This window comes from Macaca mulatta, chromosome 17, assembly GCF_049350105.2.
Source record: "Macaca mulatta isolate MMU2019108-1 chromosome 17, T2T-MMU8v2.0, whole genome shotgun sequence".
In the NCBI taxonomy this organism is placed as follows: Eukaryota; Metazoa; Chordata; class Mammalia; order Primates; family Cercopithecidae; genus Macaca; species Macaca mulatta.
In genome coordinates this window covers 104,590,831-104,609,801 of record NC_133422.1, presented here as the reverse complement: position 1 = coordinate 104,609,801, position 18,971 = coordinate 104,590,831, and the positions used below count along the sequence as shown (strand labels likewise).

Genomic DNA, 18,971 nt, shown 5'->3' with positions numbered 1-18,971 from the left:
TGAAGCAGGAGAATTGCTTGAATGCAGGAGGCAGAGATTGAAGTAAGCCAAGATGGTGCCACTGCACTCCAGCCTGAGCGACAGAACAAGACTCTGTCTCAAAAAAAAAAAAAAAGAAATGTATCCCATTCCTGGTGCCAGTCAGTGTCTGTCTGTCTCTTTATATATACATATGTATAAATATGTCTTTGTATATATGTTTATGTACGTATATATTTGTTCATGTTATTTTGGTTTGACACTTTTAAAATAAGGCTAAGAAACAAATCTACGTAAGAAATAAAACAACTTGTTACATGTTGCTGTCCACAACTAGAGAAAGGAACGACTGTGTTGAAATGGAAAGAAAATGAGCCCATATTTTAAAATACAAGAATATTGCCATAGTGTAAAGGAAAATACTTGCTCTTTAGCATTTCTTAATTTTCTTTGTATATTTAAAATCAGTTTTCAGATAAGACATGAAACTAATTCTAAAGAAAACTGACTGCACTCGAGGGTTAAGCGGAAAGTTTTCAAAAAAGCTCGTTGGGTGGTGCTGGATGGCTGTGTTGCCATCACAGGTGTTGAGGGGCCCTGGCTCTGTCCATGGCATCGTGCTGGGAGCTGGAGGTGGCAAGGGTGGGACATTTGCCTGCTCCTCAGAGGCCTCCCTTGCGGATGGACAAGCAGAGGAGACACATGGGAGGGAAACAAACGCTTCTACTTTCCAGCTTCCCGATTGAGGCACATGCAGAGGTGGTGTTATTCTATCATTTAAGAAACCACAAGGCACCATTTGTTCACAAATGTGCTTAGCAAAACCCTGAGGGGCTGTTTCAGTTCTCCAGCTAGCAGGTGACGGGAGAGACTTAGCCTACATATCCTGAGCAATTTCCAACCTCCTCTTTGTGTGTCTAGGGCATTGGTGGCTCTCCAGGAATCACAGGCTCTAAGGGTGATATGGGGCCTCCAGGAGTTCCAGGATTTCAAGGTAAGACAGCACAGGTCTTGCTGCACAGCCTTTGCAGCAGGAGGTGCTGTGTGAAGAGCTTCCTAGCCTCGGGCACTTTAGCACCGATAGCACCGGTGCCATTACAGCGCGAGATACTGTTCTCTGAAAATTAAAAGCGGCATTTCTGTGTGGCAGCCCAATTTGTATAATCTTATGGATGCCAGTATAAAGACATTCTGGTTTTCTTATTAAGAATCAGTGGATCATTAACATCTCACTAAGAAGTCATGGATTTGGGCTATTCATTAATTTATTCATGTATTAAACACACATTTTTCGGGATGCTTACCAGCTCCCACTCACTGCAGTTTTTACTGCCGAGTCAGATACACATGAAAGGCGAATAAAACAGGTCTCAGCCTCAAGGTGTCTTGTGGTCCCACTGGGGACATGTGTGAATCACATCAGGACCAAAAACAGAGCCCTGTGCCCCTCCACTAGTTGGATCATTTGACAGTTTGCTGCATGTTTATAAAAATGTAGCTTCTGGGTTCTAGAAAAAAGAGTTTCATCAAAAGTTTTACACAGGCGACCAGAAATAATGCTGTTTTCTTCCTGGAAGATAAATTAGAAATTTGTTCACCGTCTATGTGTGTCTATGTGTGTATATGCATATATGTGTGTTTATGTGTGTGTGTGTATCTGTGTGCATATCTGTGTATATATGCATATATGTGTGTGTATGTGTGTGTATATCTGTGTGTATATGTGTGTATATATGCGCATGTGTGTGTGTGTGTATGTGTGTGTATATGTGTGTATACATGCATGCATAAGCAGCTGTGTGAATGTGTATATATGGGTAGGCATATATGAGTATATGTGTGTATATGCATTTATCTATACATTGGTGTACATGTATGTGTGTGCACTAGAGAGATATATACACACACATATTTGTATATCATTGGGAATTCTGTGCAAGACAATGTTTTCCCTCTGCTTAGGTCCAAAAGGTGTTCCTGGCCTCCAGGGAATTAAAGGTGATCAAGGCGATCAAGGTGTCCCGGGAGCTAAAGGTAGGAGAATTTGTTAATCTGTGAATACCTTACTGGTGCTTTGTGAGAATGTGAAAGCCAGGAATGCACAGAATTGAGGTGTTTGCTTTTTCATATGTAAAATGACTCAAAAATTATTCAAAACAGTTGATTGAGAATTCTTTGCAGCAAGTCAGGATTCCTGTAGTTGACATTTGAACCAGCAACTTGTCTGGAAGTAGAATCTGATAAATCCAGGACTGAGGGAACTCCAGGGGAGGGGTGGCTGAGGGTCTCGCTGACAGGCTCAGAATTCGAAAACTCCCCAAGGCTCTAAAGTTAACCTGAAATCAACCACTGAAAGTTATAATAGGAAAGAAAATCAATCTTGCACTTAGAGACGGAGCACATTCCTGCTGCACAGTAACCAATTCTTCCTGGGAAAGGTGCTGTTGGCTTCTCCACCGGTGGGAGCCCACAGCATGAGGGGCGCTGAAAACCACAACATCATCTCAAAAGGGAATGGTTTAAGCACAGTATTCATCCTGCTTCCTCTCTGTAGAGCAGACCATATTTCTAGGGCATCATTTAATTTTCAAAACCATGTTTTGGGAGAGAGAATGAGAAACCACATGCCCTGAGACGTGGAACCCAAGGAAGGAGAGGGGAGGGAGGGTGCGTGGAAGGGGAGCGAGAGTTGAGGGTATTGGGCTGAAGACGGGGAGGCCGAGGGGTCCTCACACTTTGTGTGGTTCTTACCACACGCCGAGACCTGTCATGCAGAAGGATTAAGTTCATTCATCGCTCAAAGACGAGGACCAGCGTGATACTGTACAGTAAGGCAGGTTTCAGAGGAGTGTGGGAAAAACGTCCTAATCGCAGAGGGCACTCTCCGTGTCAGAAGCGGGGGCTGCCTGGGAAGAACAAGCTTCTCTCCCCACTGGGAGGGCTGGTGTGAGGCTGCAGGGCAGTGGTCAGGGGTCCCAGAGCCCAGAATGCGGTGGGAAGTTACACTGATGCCCCAGTGCCTTTGCCCGAGAGTTCAGGATTTCAGGTTAAATAACAAAGATGTGCAGATTGGACATGTTTTGTGAAGATCTGATTACTTGGGTTTTGATAATGACTTCACCTTTGAGAAGGATGTTCCATTTGGACAGCTTCACCTAGGACTCTCCTCCTACAGTTGTTTCCTCCCCAGTTGTGGGCAGTGAAATTGATCAATGCCTTCCCTATTCCCACAGGTCTCCCGGGTCCTCCTGGCCCCCCAGGTCCTTACGACATCATCAAAGGGGAGCCCGGGCTCCCTGGTCCTGAGGGCCCCGCAGGGCTGAAAGGGCTTCAGGGACCTCCAGGCCCCAAAGGCCAGCAAGGTGAGAAAGCTTGGCCTGTGCAGGGTGGTATGGGGAGCCCAGAGGGGTGGTGGGCAGAGTTCCTCCTCACCCATGTATCTAAAATAAGTTTCTGGGTAATGATTATACACACACATATGAATATGAGTTTCTTAACCTCCCTTCAATGCATATCAAAACCTATGACATTTTTAAAGGGGCCTAAAAAAAATCCAGAAGAAAATCCAGGAAAAGCTAGAGGAACATATAACAACACATCTGTGTTCAGTTAGAAAAACATGGGCTCAAAGAACCAGATCATTACCTTCCCCCTCCTGCCTCCCGCTCCAGATGGGGGTGGCAGGTAGCAATCTGGAATGGTAACGATCGGTGCTCTCCATCCATGCCTCCAGGAGCTCTGCCTGATTGGTACCGTCTGTACCATTCTCTGTTATTTCCCAAAACCTTAATCTAGCCTTCTGCTTATTTGAGCTAAACATCTCCTATTTTAAGAGCTACTTATAAGGAGTGGGTGGGAAGTAAAGGAGAATGAAAACATTTAAAGTTGAAAGGTAGCATCAATGAAAATTTAAAGATACTTAAGAATAAGCCGGCCAGGCTCACTGGGTCACACCTATGTAATGCCGGCAATTTGGGAGGCTGAGGTGGGAGGATCACTTGAGCCCAGGAGTTCAAGACCAGCCTCGGCAACATAGGGAGAGTCTATCTCTACAAAATAATAATAATAAAAAAAATTAGCCAGGGATGGTGATGCATGCCTGTAGTCCCAGCTACTCGGGAAGCTGAGGTAGGAGAGTCGCTTGAACCCAGGAGGTCGAGGCTGCAGTGAGCGGTGGTCACACCACTGCACTCCAGCCTAGGTGACAGAACGAGACCTTGTCTCAAAAAAAAAAAAAAAAAAAAAAGAAGAAGAAAAAGAATAAGCTACGTACATGAAAACAAAAAACTGTCCGTGTCAGTATATCTTTGCCTAAAAATTGAGACCCCAGTATATGGCCGAGAGGGAAAGGCTTATCCAGTCTCCCATTCCCTCCACATCACCTGCCTTCTCCAAACCAATCTGCCAAACAGCGAGAAACCAGGGAGAACTCAGAACGAGGTGCCCAAACACACCCCCAGCTGAATATCCAGCTGCTTCTGCCAAGTCTGTACTCGGCTTTGTGGGAAGCAGCTCCTGTCTGTCCAAGAAAACGTTCTCGTCTGCATTGAGACTATGCTTGCCTCCTTGAATGCTGAAAAGGACATTTAAGAAGAGAAGAAAGAGATACAGCTTACTGCCATACGGGATCATAAATTATTTTTCCTCTGCCTCAGGTGTTACAGGATTGGTGGGTATACCTGGACCTCCAGGTATTCCTGGGTTCGACGGTGCCCCTGGCCAGAAAGGAGAGATGGGACCTACCGGGCCTACTGGTAGGTTGTGAGACTTCCAACCTAATTACCCTCGACCGGGATCTTTGGGACAGAAGCAGCAGACCCAGGCATGGGGGGGCTGCAAAATGAAGTTGGGTGTATTACTTGACAGATTTCCGAAGAAGTCTGTTTCTTAGAAGAAATAGGATCAAACAGAAGAGCTGAGGAAGTGTCCTTCTTTCTGTGTAGAGACAGATATTGATCAAAGCATACGCTTCCCAGATGTTGTTGAAAGGCAGCCAATAGTGGCGGCCCATGTGGTTTCCTAAGTGGGATGTGAGCTGCAGCTATGAAAATTCTATTTCAGCAAAGGACAAGGGAAAGTCGAAATGAGTATAATGCCATCTTTGGCCCAAAGGCATGGGATAAACTTGATCTCCTTCCTTAGGAGAAGGGACACTCGAGTGTTCCATGAAGGCTGTGATGCAGAAGGCTGAGGCTGCTGACTAACTGAACAAAGAGCTCAGCCCAGCTGACCTGCGCACAGTTTGGCACGTGGCACAGTTAGAGAGGGGACAGAAGCAGGCCTTGCCTGAGAGGTCCCCTACTGCTCCATTTCCACACGTAGGCTTTGGGCTGCTGTAGAAGAGAAAACGCCTTAAGATGAGGTTGTTTAATAATTCTGTGATAATCCTCCCCAACAGGAGCCCCACACTTCCATGTGAATGACATGCACAGAGTCACGTCATTCATTTTCATTTATTCATATGTCCATTTTCATATATGTCACATATTCATTGAACTGAATTGTTCAGGCATCTGCTCTGCACCAAGGACTGTGCGTATAAAAATGTTTTGAGGTGGCAGGTGAAAAGAAGAAGTCAAGACACCACGAAGGAGGCAGGCGGCTGTATTTAGTTAGCCATGCATTCTTTTTAGACTTTTTTGGTAACATGAATAGGTAGGATACTTTGTGGAAATATAAAATATTGAAAACTCTTTGGAGCAAATGATTTTGAAAGCCTTCAGGGGAGCGTGTTTGCAATTAGAGAAACGAATTTGTCTCCTGTCTTCCAGGTCCAAGAGGATTTCCAGGTCCACCAGGCCCCGATGGGTTGCCAGGGTCCATGGGGCCGCCAGGCACCCCATCTGTTGATCACGGCTTCCTTGTGACCAGGCACAGTCAAACAATAGATGACCCACAGTGTCCTTCTGGGACCAAAATTCTTTACCATGGGTACTCTTTGCTCTACGTGCAAGGCAACGAACGGGCCCATGGCCAGGACTTGGGTAAGAAGCCTGCAGATCCACACATCCATTCAGTGTGGGTGTGTTGAGTGCCTTCGGTGCGCGGCGCTGGACTCGCCTCTGCTGCTGCACTGAGGGCAGTAGCCAGTGAAAAAGCAGCCCGGCCCCATTTCTCTCCATTGATTACAAATAATCAGTTCAACAGCTGCTGTGTTACTAATGGCAAGCCAAGAAATGTGGAGACTGAATGTTCAAAAATCTTTAAATTAATAAAACTTTAGATCTCATCTTCAAATTATCAAGTAGGATCAAGATTCCTGGAGTGCACTTAATATCTTGCATTAATGCAACTTAACCATTGCTCTTTGTAAAAAATGTCCACGTTATCCTGTCTGAAATTCTGTACGGCTACTGAGCTTTGAGCTCTGCTCCTCTAGTTTAGGTCAGCAGAAAGCTACATATCTGTCCTCATTATCTTAGTCTGCCCCAGATAACCTCCAGCAAACTGTGTTTTAATTTTCTCTACCTTTAACTTTTATCAGGGTTAGAATCAGCAAGCTGCTATAGAAAGAGCATCTCTGCATTTTCTGCAAAACTATTGTTAAAGACATTGCCCAATTTGTTACTGTCCATTGTATAATGAACCGTATGTTAAGTTCCTTCTAGAATTCAGCTTTAGGAAAAGGTTTCTTTGTGCTGGTAAACTGGTTTTGTTTCCTTTCATCAAAAATGTCCTACAGAATCCTTTATACATTTCCATTTCCGTGATTATGTTGATGACGTGTTTTTGCTTGTTGTCCGGCTGAAATCTACTTTACATAGAGATAGATTGTGAATGATAAAGAAAACATCTCACATTGTCTTCTCGCTTGTCTAGGCACGGCCGGCAGCTGCCTGCGCAAGTTCAGCACAATGCCCTTCCTGTTCTGCAACATTAACAACGTGTGCAACTTTGCATCACGAAATGACTACTCATACTGGCTGTCCACCCCCGAGCCCATGCCCATGTCAATGGCACCCATCACGGGGGACAACATAAGACCCTTTATTAGTAGGTGAGTCGAGCATTTGTAGGAACAAATGCATAATTGAAGAGGAAAAGTGTCTAGTCTGGACAAACGTATTTTTTCTATTTTTCTCCAAAACATTCAATCCATTGTCATTTAGTTTATTATTTGTGATATCTGAGTTTTGTAATGGAAATCAACCATAAAGATTACTTGACGTAAAAGTCAGTTGGCTGGGCGCAGTGGCTGGTGCCTGTAATTCCAGCACTTTGGGAGGCTGAGGCGAGAGGATCGCTTGAGCCTGGGAGTTCAAGACCAGCCTGGGCAACATGACGAGACTTCATCTCTCCAAAAAATACAAAAGTTAGCTGGGTGTGGTGGCGCGAGCCTATGCTTCCAGCTACGAGGGAGGCTGAGGAAGGATCCCTTAAGCCTGGGATGTTGGGGCTGTAGTGAGCTGAGACCACGCCACTGCACTCCAGCCTGAGCAACAGAGTGAGACCCTGTCTCAAAAAGCAAAAAAATAAAAAGTCAGTTACTGTGTTTTAAAATTATGGTGCAGAACCATGGTGAGATAATACCGGGCTTGCAGAGAGAATTTCTGTTTTACCTCCTCACTGTGCTGGTTAGCTTTCCTCCTATAAGTAAAGTGATGTCACTGGATTCTTCAGCCAGTGTTGGAACAGTGTTTCTCAATCTTTCTTTTTAAAAAAATAGTAACTTCCCCAAGGAGCCTTTGAAGACATTGTTTTCTGAATCATCCCTGCCCCTATGAATTTTTTTAGAAATTATTTTTAATTTTGGTAAAATGCACATAACGTAAAATTTACCATCTTAATAATTTTTCAGTGTGCAGTTCAGTGGCATTAAGTACATTTGCATTGTTGTTTAACCATCACCACCATCCGTCTCCAGAACTTTTTCATTTTCCCAAACTCAAACTGTCCCTATTAAACACTGACACCATATCCCTCCTCTGGTGACCCCAGTTTTACTTTCTGTCCCTGTGAATTTGACCCCTGTAGACACCTCATGTAAGTGGAATCATATGATATTTTGCCTTTTGTCACTGGCCTATTTCACTCAGCATAATGTCCTCAAGGTTCATCTACATTATAGCGTGTGATAGGATTTCTTTCGTACTTAGGGCCAAATAATATTTTGTTGTGTGTAGGTGCCACGTTTTGTTGATCCATTCCTCTGTCAGTGGACACTTGGGTTTTGTCCACACCTCAGCTATTGCGAACAATGCTGCTATGAACATGGGTGTGAAAATATTTCTTTGAGAGCCTGCTTTTAATTTTTCTGGATGTATACCCAGAAGTAGAATTGTGGGATCATATGGTAATTCTATTTTTAGTTATTTGAGAAACCTCCATGCTGTTTTCCACAGTGGCCGCACCCTTTACATTCCTGCCACAGTGCACAGGGTTCCAGTTGCTCCACGTCCTCACCAGCACATGTCGTTTTCTGCCTTTTTGATAGTAGCCATCCCAATGGGTGTGAGGTGGCCCCTGTGAAATTGTAGTACCGCAGACATACTGTATATCTCCTCTGTTTGTGTGTTGTATGTCTATCTGTGCTTTATACATAAAATTATACAGATTTATACATTTAAAAATTATACAATAATACACACACTCCCAGTGCCACCAATTTTTGCTCCCTTGGGTGATATTGTACCCATTGAAAATGCATGTGTTTGGCTCAGCGATTTCCCTTAAGTGTTTATCCGCACTAATATCTGAAGTATGTTTTCAGACCCCAGGAGCCTCCCTGATAGGAAGTAAGATGGGAAACTGAAATTATTACGACTGAAAGTAACATGACTGTTCTCTCTTTGCCTCTTTCCGTCTAATTACAAGTTTATTGCTGGCCGGGTGCAGTGGCTCACGCCTGTAATCCCAGCACTTTGGGAGGCCACGGCAGGTGGATCACCTGAGATCAGGAGTTCGAGACCAGCCTGGCCAGCATGGTGAAATTCCATCTCTACTAAAAATACAAAAATTAGCTAGTTGTGGTGTTGCATGCCTGTAATCCCAGCTACTCGGGAGGCTGAGGCAGGAGAATTGCTTGAACATAGCAGGCGGAGGTTACAGTGAACCAGGATCGCACCATTGCACTCCAGCCTAGGTGACAAGAGCAAAACTCTGTCTCAAAAAAAAAAAAAAAGCTTATTGCTTAGAAATACTCAGAAATAATAGGAAAGTGGCCAGTGAACAAATTCATTTGACTAAGAAGCTATTCTGTAATTTTACTTTTTACGTATTAAGATAATCAATGATAAAAAAAGATTAAAAGGTTTTTATATTCCCTTTAAAGAAATCGGCAGTCTTTGAATATGAAGAAAGATGTAGCAGTATCAGCTAAGAAGTGCCCTGCATTCAAGAGAAAAGGGAAAAGGGAAGCAGATGCTTGGAATCACTCCGGAGCTCCTGCACAGCTGCCCCAGGCTGTGCCTTTAGCCCAACTCCTTTCATTAGATGAACATGCCCTGTTTCGGGGAAGACTAGGGTTATGTGCCAGGCAGGTCCTGGCAGATCACAGTTTAGTGAGAGAGCTATGTCACGTGGGACCATGGACCAGAGGGCTGGAAGGCGCCTCCTATGTGGGAAAATCTTAGATCTTTGATCCCCTTACATTAAGCTATCTACTGACCATTTTGTTAGATTTTTTTTTTGAACTATGAGAAAACTTATTTTATTGATGTTAAAATGGAGAATATCATTCATGACACTTCCTGAATGGCGCTTTTCAGAATGCAGGCAATACTTCACCTGTGCAAGTGGCTGCCAGATACTGACTGTTTAGAGACTTTTCTTGCTCAGAACCATGCCTGATAACTAGAAGGAAAAGTAACAACTTTTGTGGGTTTCTCTTTTTAGCTTCCTTTACACAACAGGTAGAAAAAGACTGTTCATTGGTATGTTTCCTATTTACTTTCTTGACGTTAACATTTGACCTTGATTCCGAGCTCCTTGACAGGAGCTCTGGCATGCCTTGGTGGTATTCCAAAAACAGGTCTCAGAGGAGCTGCGTGTCTGAGACCGGCATTGCTCTGATGCATTCCTTTCAGTAAAACAGCCCTGGTCTGTGGGCACCAAGAGTCTGAGGTTTCTGTATGTTTTAATCCTCAGACGGGCTTGTAAAACCAACTTGGAGCTGCTAAACCTTAGAGTCTACGCAAGGGGCACGGCCTTTCCCACTTCATGTGTAATTGGACCAGAAAGTCCTGGAATGTCCCAGGACTTTACATTTGCAGATTTTTACGTCTGTTAGTTGACATCTCGAAGCTCAGCAGGAAGAGACCTTCCCAGGCGTGTACTTGAAGCCGCTCGCTGCCTTTGCATCAAGTCTGCCTCTACTTCCCTGTTGTAGAGAGGCTGCCCTTTGTCCCTGTCTCTGAGCAGGCAGGTTTCCATGGTTACTGAACTTAGTGGTTTCCCACGACTTCTCAGGACTTACAGGTTCCTTCCCAGGTCTTCCCTTTAGGGAGGTCTGAAAGCTAAATTTTAGAAACAGCAAATGACACAAAAGCCTTCATTTTCAGCAGAAAAGGTGGCAGTTCCACTGCTTTCATCCTGATAGCAGGGCACCATTTTCTAAGTGCTTTCTGGCTTTCTGCAGACAAGACTCACGAGATAAATACTGATTGCTAATTGCTCTGATGAAAAGACCACTGGATTGAGAGCAAGGAGAAGCGCATTTTAGTTCTGTCTTGGACACAACTAACCCTGGCCTTAGTTTCTTCATATGCAATATGGAGAATGTGGCCATGTGAATTTTAAGGAATCACACAGCTCTTTAAGCCTGCAATGGGGCAGGACCACCCTCTCTATAGACCCTTGAAGCCCTCAGCCCAGAGACCGTCTGAAAAAGACAAAACGCTTCGCTCCAGGCTGTATTTCTAGGTCTCGTGTCTAGCAAACAGATGGTGGCAGATGTATGAGGCCAATTTCAGTCACTGTTGTTTAAGTGAACCTTTTAATTCATCTGCATTTGGGTGAATAAAATAGAAAATTGCATACACCACACATACACACACGCACACACACACATGTCCATGGAAAATCAAATGACTCATTCAGCCCTATTCCCCCTTCTGATCCACTTTCATGCAAATGTCCCAATATAACTAGGTGTAATTATTAACACCGTTTATAGTCATTTATCAGCATTGTTAACACTCTGTTCATTTTGTGACTCGAATGTAATTATTCACTGTTGGTGTTTAATTTTTTTTTTTTTAAACAAAGCATTATCCCACCATCAAGGGTTCCCTTCATTGAAAGGGTCTTAGTCAGAGCACTGTGCTGTGTTAATTTATTTCTGGTGCAGTCCCAAGCCTGAGCTGAATCAGCCTGGCTTGGGGGGCATCCTGTCCTTGGGAGGGTCCTCTGCCGGTCACTTCAGCTGCAGTGGATACTGATGGCCTCAGACCTTGGACAGCTGAGCCAAGGGGGCAGACCAGAAAACAAGTTTCCCGCAAGAGGCCCACGTGGACATGCAGCCTCAAGTTCATTAAAGCATGCATTATTTGTCTTAGTTACTCAACTCACTAAGTGCATTTCTTATACTAAAGATTATTCATAGCTTCAAACAAACTGTTGCATTCCAAAAGGAGTAGCTCTTGGATTTCACCAGCATTTTTTCTGAAGCATTTATTGTGCTTGTGGAAATACATACTCATTGTCGAAAGATTGGAAAACACTCAAATGCCCGAAGAAGAAAAGCCGCCTGTAACCCCAGCCCCTCCGGGAGAGCCACTGTTAGAGCTTTGCCTTCCTATTTTTCCCTTCTACAAGACAGACAGTTAAATAACTCGTGTTGGATCTATTTTTTAAACAATTTTTTAGAGGCAGGTCTCGCTTTGTTGCCCGGGTCAGAGAGCAGTGGCACACAGGCAGGCCAAACATAGCTCCCTGCAGCCTTGAACTCCTGGCCTCAGGCAGTTCTTCTGCCTCAGCCTCCCTAGTAGCCGGGAGTACAGGCCTGTGTCCTGCTCTAATTTTTTCTTCTTTTTTTGAGATGGAGTTTCACTCTTGTTGCCCAGGCTGGAGTGCATTGACACGATCTCAGCTCACTGCAACCTCCACCTCCCAGGTTCAAGCGATTCTCCTGCCTCAGCCTCCTGAGTAGCTGGGATTACAGGCATGTGCCACCACACCCAGCTAATCTTTTGTATTTTTAGTAGAGACAGGGTTTCTCCATGTTGGTCAGGCTGGACTTGAACTCCTGACCTCAGATGATTCGCCTGCCTTGGCCTCCGAAAGTGCTGGGATTATAGACATGAGCCACCGCACCCGGGCATCCTGCTCTATTTTTGAATTGAATGTTTTAATCCTGAGATAGGCTTATAAAACCAACAGGGAGGTGCTAAACCTCAGAGTCTAAGCAATGGGCACGTTTCCCACTTAATACGTAATTGGACCAGAAAGACTGAGTGAGGGCGTTGAGTGTTGGTCATGGGGCAGTGCATGGAGGGCGGCCTCTGCCCTGTGCCCTGCTGTGCTGAGTGTCTCTGCTCCACTTCCAGGTGTGCTGTGTGTGAGGCGCCCGCCATGGTGATGGCCGTGCACAGTCAGACCATTCAGATCCCACCGTGCCCCAGCGGGTGGTCCTCGCTGTGGATCGGCTACTCTTTTGTGATGGTAAGTGTCTGGGGAGACGCTGTGTATCCTGGGAAGAGCCCCACTTTCACCCCATAGTCGCCTCTGTCTGCTGCCTCCACACCTTGGGGTTCTCTGCATCTCGCTGCTTAAGCCCCTCCTTCTTCCTCCAACCGTCCCCTTCCAAAGCATGCCTGGAAGCCTGGCCTGCTCTGCCTGGTGACAGCAGGGGTCTCCAGCACCAGCCAGAACACTCCTCTGCTCAGAGCCAGGGTAGCTGGGATGAGCATCTTCCTGGAAATGCAGGCCCAAGCCTCTGCTTCCCTGTGGCTGCTCCACTCAGGTGCTCTACAGCTCTGTTCCAGCACCAGCAATATGAACAGCTTCTCTGTACAACCTGCTTCTCCATACAACCAGCTTCTCTCTATGAGCAGCTTCTCCATATGACCAGCTTCTCTACATGACCACCTTCTCTATGCGAACAGCTTCTGTATATGACCAGTTTCTCCATATGAGCAGCTTCTCTATATAACCAGCTTCTCTACACAAGGTTGAGGCCTCTTTCAGGGGAAGGAGGAAGAGAGCCTGCACATAGGGAGTACACATTCTACTACAACACGAACGAGCTGGAAAGCAGAAGCTTGAGTTAGGGAGAGAACACCCGAGGGCTGGCTGTGGCCTCCACGAAGGCTCTCCTGGGCCGGTGCCGCCTGGGACCCTTCCCACGGGGCAAGGACTGCTCTCCTAGCCGCAGGGCTTCCCTTCCCCACAAAAGTCAATTGAAACGGAAAACAAGGCCCCTGTTTGATACGCTCATTGTAGCTTGTTTTATTCTGTTACCTCAGTTGGCAGTATTGATTAAATATATACAAGTCGTGAACTTGTAAGATCAGAGTTATCCCGGAATTTGCCAATTCCCAGTAAACGACTCTACACACACATCTGCATCATCACTGGAAGTCCTAGTCCCATCTTCACACTGTCAGGAATGGGCGAGTTGTACATTTGACCCACAGATGAACATTATTTATCATCTGACTGACAGGGAACAGGGCTTCATAGCTATTTTCTTCTGTAAATTATTCCAATTGTAGACAAAATTGGCAGGAAAACATTTTTTTTTAATGTTTGAGTGAGGACGCTGAGCGAAGATAACGAGAAAACTGATGGGTGGTGTGGCGTCTGCCCTGCGCCCCAGCCATGTGGAGGGTCTCTGCTCCACCTTCCGGACGTGCTGTGTGCGAGGTGCCCACCATTGCGATTTCCTTCTACTGGATTTTTCTTGTGCTTTTCTACGCATTTTTCCAAGTGTAGAAAAAGTTGACAGGAAAGCAATTTTTAAAATGTTTGTGCACATATGCAAGTTTGATTGTATGATTTGCTGGGTTGATTGTACTACAGTTAGACTCTTCACGTTGCAGCACCACCACCAGATTAACAGGTTGTTCCAATAATTTGAAGTGCTGCATTGTAACTACTTTATCGAGAGAGCCAAAAAGGTTGAACATGCAGTATAGAGAAATCAGGACACTAACAATGATATAAGCATGCCATTTTCATTAAAAGGTAGATTGGATTTGCCACTCCATAATTATAAGAAATACTGAGTGGAATCTCGGTGTGTCAGGGAAAGTCCGGAGTTGCATTGAGGAACCACGGGAAAGCCGTTGTCACCCCAAACCCTTGTCCGGGTGTCACAAAGACCTGAAACAGTGATTGCCCATAATTTCTCGAAATCAGGAGCAAACAAGAATAATGACGTTCTAGAGAACAGTGTCTCCCAGCACCTCCTCTGAGTTCTCAGGACGATGGCTCTGGTCTGGAAGTCCCTGTCCTTGCGTCTGCTCTGCCTTCAAGCTGTGTGATCCTGGTCAGATCCCAGACTGTCCCCATCTGGGAATCAGTGGAGTTAGCCTTATCCTCAAAGGTCCCTTGTGTCTCCAGAATTCCAGAGTTCACATTTCCCATACCTGAAATAATAGTCATGGGGATCTGTCGTAATGTCTTAGTCAAGGTTGTATGTCATTCATTTTAAGGTCTTGATTTCTGAGTACAGGAAGGTCCTACTTAAACCTGCTAGACCAAAATGCAATTTGATAAAGTTATAGTAGTCGCTATTTTTTTCTCTTACTCTTGTTTTTCTCTCTTTTTAAAGAAAAAAAAAATTGAATGATTATTCTTTACCTTAAGATAAATAGCCTCTAATATAGCAAATACAGGAATGCATTTGTAAAATCTGATTCCACATCCGTTGTTTGCAACATTATTTGAACATTTTGGCTGTTGTCTCATGCCCCACGTTAGAATGGGTTGGAGTGTTTCAAATCTAATACATAGTGAGCTCTTCTTTAAACTCTAATAAAGCTGGGCTGGTCATCTATTTGGGGAGCAGCCGTTAGATGATCCCTGGGGCCATGTTGAGCACTATGGGGCCCCAGCCATGCAGGCACTGGCTTGGCGGCCAGCCTGAGAATTTGGGCACAGAGTGTGTCTTGTGGTGACCACATGAGGCTGCAGTGTGTGGCTTTCCAGAGGGAACACCCTGGCGCCTTCCTGGGAAGGGTCGATCTCTCCCAGTGTTTGAGGAGGGAACCTCTGACTCACGGCTTGTCTGTTCCGCAGCACACCAGCGCTGGTGCAGAAGGCTCTGGCCAAGCCCTGGCATCCCCTGGCTCCTGTCTGGAGGAGTTTAGAAGTGCGCCATTCATCGAGTGTCACGGCCGTGGGACCTGTAATTACTACGCAAATGCTTACAGCTTTTGGCTCGCCACCATAGAGAGGAGCGAGATGTTCAAGTAAGTGGGAGCGCTGCTTTTTTGCAGGGTGCTGGCCCCTTTGTGACTTTATTTTTTAATCATCCACGATCCATAACATCTTCCAAAGCAAAGTCTCGAAGAACAAATGTAACGAACATTTGATGCTGTTCGACATGGGCAGATCACCGAGACGATTTTCAAAGGCAGACCTTGAGTCATAGGTTTAATTTTTTCATAAACTGAAGAACCGTGAAAGAAAAAGGTCACTTTCCATTTTTTCTAGGTGAATGTACTAAAATGTAATTAAAGCAACTGAAATCTCCAAACAGAGCATGTTTGAAATACAGTATATTTAATAATCCCAGGAAAAAGAAGTGAGCAGCATTCATTTTCATGCCATTTATAACACCGATCGTAATGTACACTTGGTGTAAGTTCTGAGTGACTTCACAAGGTATTTTTTTAGACTTGTGCAAATAAAAATTCATTTCAGCACAAATTCAGCTGAAATTGAGAGGGAAGACCCTTCCTTCCTTTTCCATTACCAAAATCTCACCTTTAAAATGACTGTCCCAAGTGGCTACTAACCTTGCTGGAGTTGACTGGGAGCCGGGCCGGTCCCCGAAGGCCAGGAGCGCATAATGAATCCTCTATCCAGAGCCCCAGCTGCAGCCCTGCTGGAGCCAGTGCAGGAGGCTCACAGGCCTGGCACAGCTGCTTACTGTTCGCTTCCAAAACAAGTGCTTCTCACCCCTGGAGATAAGCCTTTCGTCTTCACCTTTTTGGAGAGAATCATATGGAACTCTGCTGTGATCCTGTCTCTTTCTAGCTTAGATAGTAAGAGACAGAACGACATACTCACTCCTCTAATTCGTTACTCATCCAGAAAGTGCCGCGTGCCTAACTGGTGGTTTATTGGAGCCTTTCAAGGCACTGGAAACTTGACATCAATGCTGCAGATAGAGTTTAGCCATTCACTACCAAAATGAGCACACTTTGTTCATGCCTCAGCCCCTGCAGTGTCCTCTTATAGGGTTGATAGTTAATGATGGGTTTTGTTTTTTTTTTAACCAGCAGCCTGATACAATAAACTAAAATGTTTTCCCAAAGCAAATTAGGTAAGATCCCATTAATTTACATAATAAACTTGAGGGTACTGGAATTTGCACCGAAAGTTGCTAAAACAAGCAGCCTCAATTTTAGGATGAGGCATTCTCATAAATGGCTACTTTAATTTTATTTTTTTAAAATTTTAATAGAATTTTCTCAGTACCAATTTTAGTTCAGATTTTACCTTTTCAACAATCAAAATAATGCAGAGTTTCTAAGCTTGAGAAACATTTGGGACATTAAATGTCTTTCCCTCTTTTTGGCCTCAAAGCAGACCACAGAAATCCTTCAAAAGTTATAAAAGTATTTTGAGGTCTAGGGAATTACTCCAGATTTATTACTCATCACATCATTCCACAAATATTTAGTGAACACTTACTGTGTGTGTAAAGTGTTGCAGAGAAGAATAATATCTTCTTCTTACCTTGGAGGAGTTTATGATCTAATGGAGGAGAAAGGACCAAAAGTGAAATTGTAGTACAAGGAGGCAGGTGGCACAGAGGGGAATGGCGAAGGCTTCGGAGCCAGACCGATGTGGCGGGACTTCAGCTCTACCCTTAGGGGCTGTGGGCACTGGGGCAGGTGTTAGGGCCTGGGTGTGCAGATGGTAGGTAACCCTCAGTGTTCTGTGTGCCCTGCACCCAGCACATGCCTGCTCATGGTAAGGTGGACAGCAGTCACTGGGTGGTACCAGGTTGGGGCCTGATGCCAGGGGCTGGGCCGACCCCTTAGACATTTCTGAGCAGGGCAGGACTGCCATGTTTCTGATGTGTTGTGAAATGATGGCCAGTGGTCTGTCTCTGTGTTGTATTTTAGGAAGCCCACGCCGTCCACCTTGAAGGCAGGGGAGCTGCGCACGCACGTCAGCCGCTGCCAAGTCTGTATGAGAAGAACATAATGAAGCCTGAGTCAGCTAATGTCACAACATGGTGCTACTTCTTCTTCTTTTTGTTAACAGCAACGAACCCTAGAAATATATCCTGTGTACCTCACTGTCCAGTATGAAAACCGTAAAGTGCCTTATAGGAATTTGCGTAACTAACACACCCTGCTTCATTGACCTCTACTTGCTGAAGGAGAAAAAGACAGCGATAAGCTTTCAATAGTGGCATACCAAATGGCACTTTTGATGAAATAAAATATCAATATTTTCTGCAATCCAATGCACTGATGTGTGAAGTGAGAACTCCATCAGAAAACCAAAGGGTGCTAGGAGGTGTGGGTGCCTTCCATACTGTTTGCCCATTTTCATTCTTGTATTATAATTAATTTTCTACCCCCAGAGATAAATGTTTGTTTATATCACTGTCTAGCTGTTTCAAAATTTAGGTCCCTTGGTCTGTACAAATAATAGCAATGTAAAAATGGTTTTTTGAACCTCCAAATGGAATTACAGACGCAGTAGCCATATCTTCCAACCCCCAAATATAAACTTCTGTCTTTCTGCTATGTGTGGTACTATGCAGCTGCTTTTGCAGAAATCACAATTTTCCTGTGGAATAAAGATGGTCCAAAAATAGTCAAAAATTAAATATATATATATATATTAGTAATTTATATAGATGTCAGCAATTAGGCAGATCAAGGTTTAGTTGGACTTCCACTGTTAAAATAAAGCTTACATAGTTTTTTTCCTTTGAAAGACTGTGCTGTCCTTTAACGTAGGTTTATAAAGACTAGGATATTGAATGTGAAACATCCGTTTTCATTGTTCACTTCTAAACCAAAAATTATGTATTGCCAAAACCAAGCCCAGGTTCATGAATATGGTGTCTATTATAGTGAAACATGTACTTTGAGCTTATTGTTTTTATTCTGTATTAAATATTTTCAGGGTTTTAAACACTAATCACAAACTGAATGACTTGACTTCAAAAGCAGCAACCTTAAAGGCCGTCATTTCATTAGTATTCCTCATTCTGCATCCCTGCTTGACAAACAGCTCTGTTGAATCACAGTATCAGTATTTTCACACGTAAGCACATTGGGGCCATTTCCGTGGTTTGTCACGAGCTGTGTTCACAGACCTCAGCAGGGCATCGCATGGACCGCAGGAGGGCAGATTCGGACCACTAGGCCTGAAATGACAGTTCACTAAAAGTCTCCAAAACATTTTTAAGACTACTAAGGCCTTTTATGTAATTTCTTTAAATGTGTATTTCTTAAGAATTCAAATTTGTAATAAAACTATTTGTATAAAAATTAAGCTTTTATTAATTTGTTGCTAGTATTGCCACAGACGCATTAAAAGAAACTTACTGCACAAGCTGCTAATAAATTTGTAAGCTTTGCATACCTTAGATCATTTTCATTTTGCACTTCTTCCAAATGAGAGTCACAGACTGGGGGTGATTTATAGTGACTACAACAAGGAAAAAAAGATTGGTGTTCTCCATCTCTTCCTCTTTCGTCGCCTCCTCACTCCCTCCTTTGCATCCTTCCATCTGTCCCCCAAGACAGCTGTCATCCATCTCTCCATCCATCCATTCATTCACTGTATAAATGCCACTTCCCAGGCATTGGTTAAATATAAGATAAACAGAGATGAATAGCACGCATATATAGCCA

The 18,971-nt window shown here is 44.3% G+C and overlaps 1 protein-coding gene across 1 annotated transcript in view; it reads left to right on the top strand.

Annotated features, from left to right (window-relative positions):
• COL4A1 (collagen type IV alpha 1 chain) overlaps positions 1-17,566 on the top strand; it is a 152,520-nt gene extending 134,954 nt beyond the window's left edge. The window contains exons 44-52 of the mRNA XM_015121445.3: positions 901-973; positions 1,942-2,013; positions 3,213-3,341; positions 4,635-4,733; positions 5,751-5,963; positions 6,799-6,976; positions 12,465-12,579; positions 15,160-15,332; positions 17,220-17,566. Coding sequence (XP_014976931.3) covers positions 901-973; positions 1,942-2,013; positions 3,213-3,341; positions 4,635-4,733; positions 5,751-5,963; positions 6,799-6,976; positions 12,465-12,579; positions 15,160-15,332; positions 17,220-17,301 — 1,134 coding nt within the window. The 3' untranslated portion in view covers positions 17,302-17,566. The remainder of the gene's footprint in view (positions 1-900; positions 974-1,941; positions 2,014-3,212; positions 3,342-4,634; positions 4,734-5,750; positions 5,964-6,798; positions 6,977-12,464; positions 12,580-15,159; positions 15,333-17,219) is intronic.
• Positions 17,567-18,971: the final 1,405 nt, after the last annotated feature.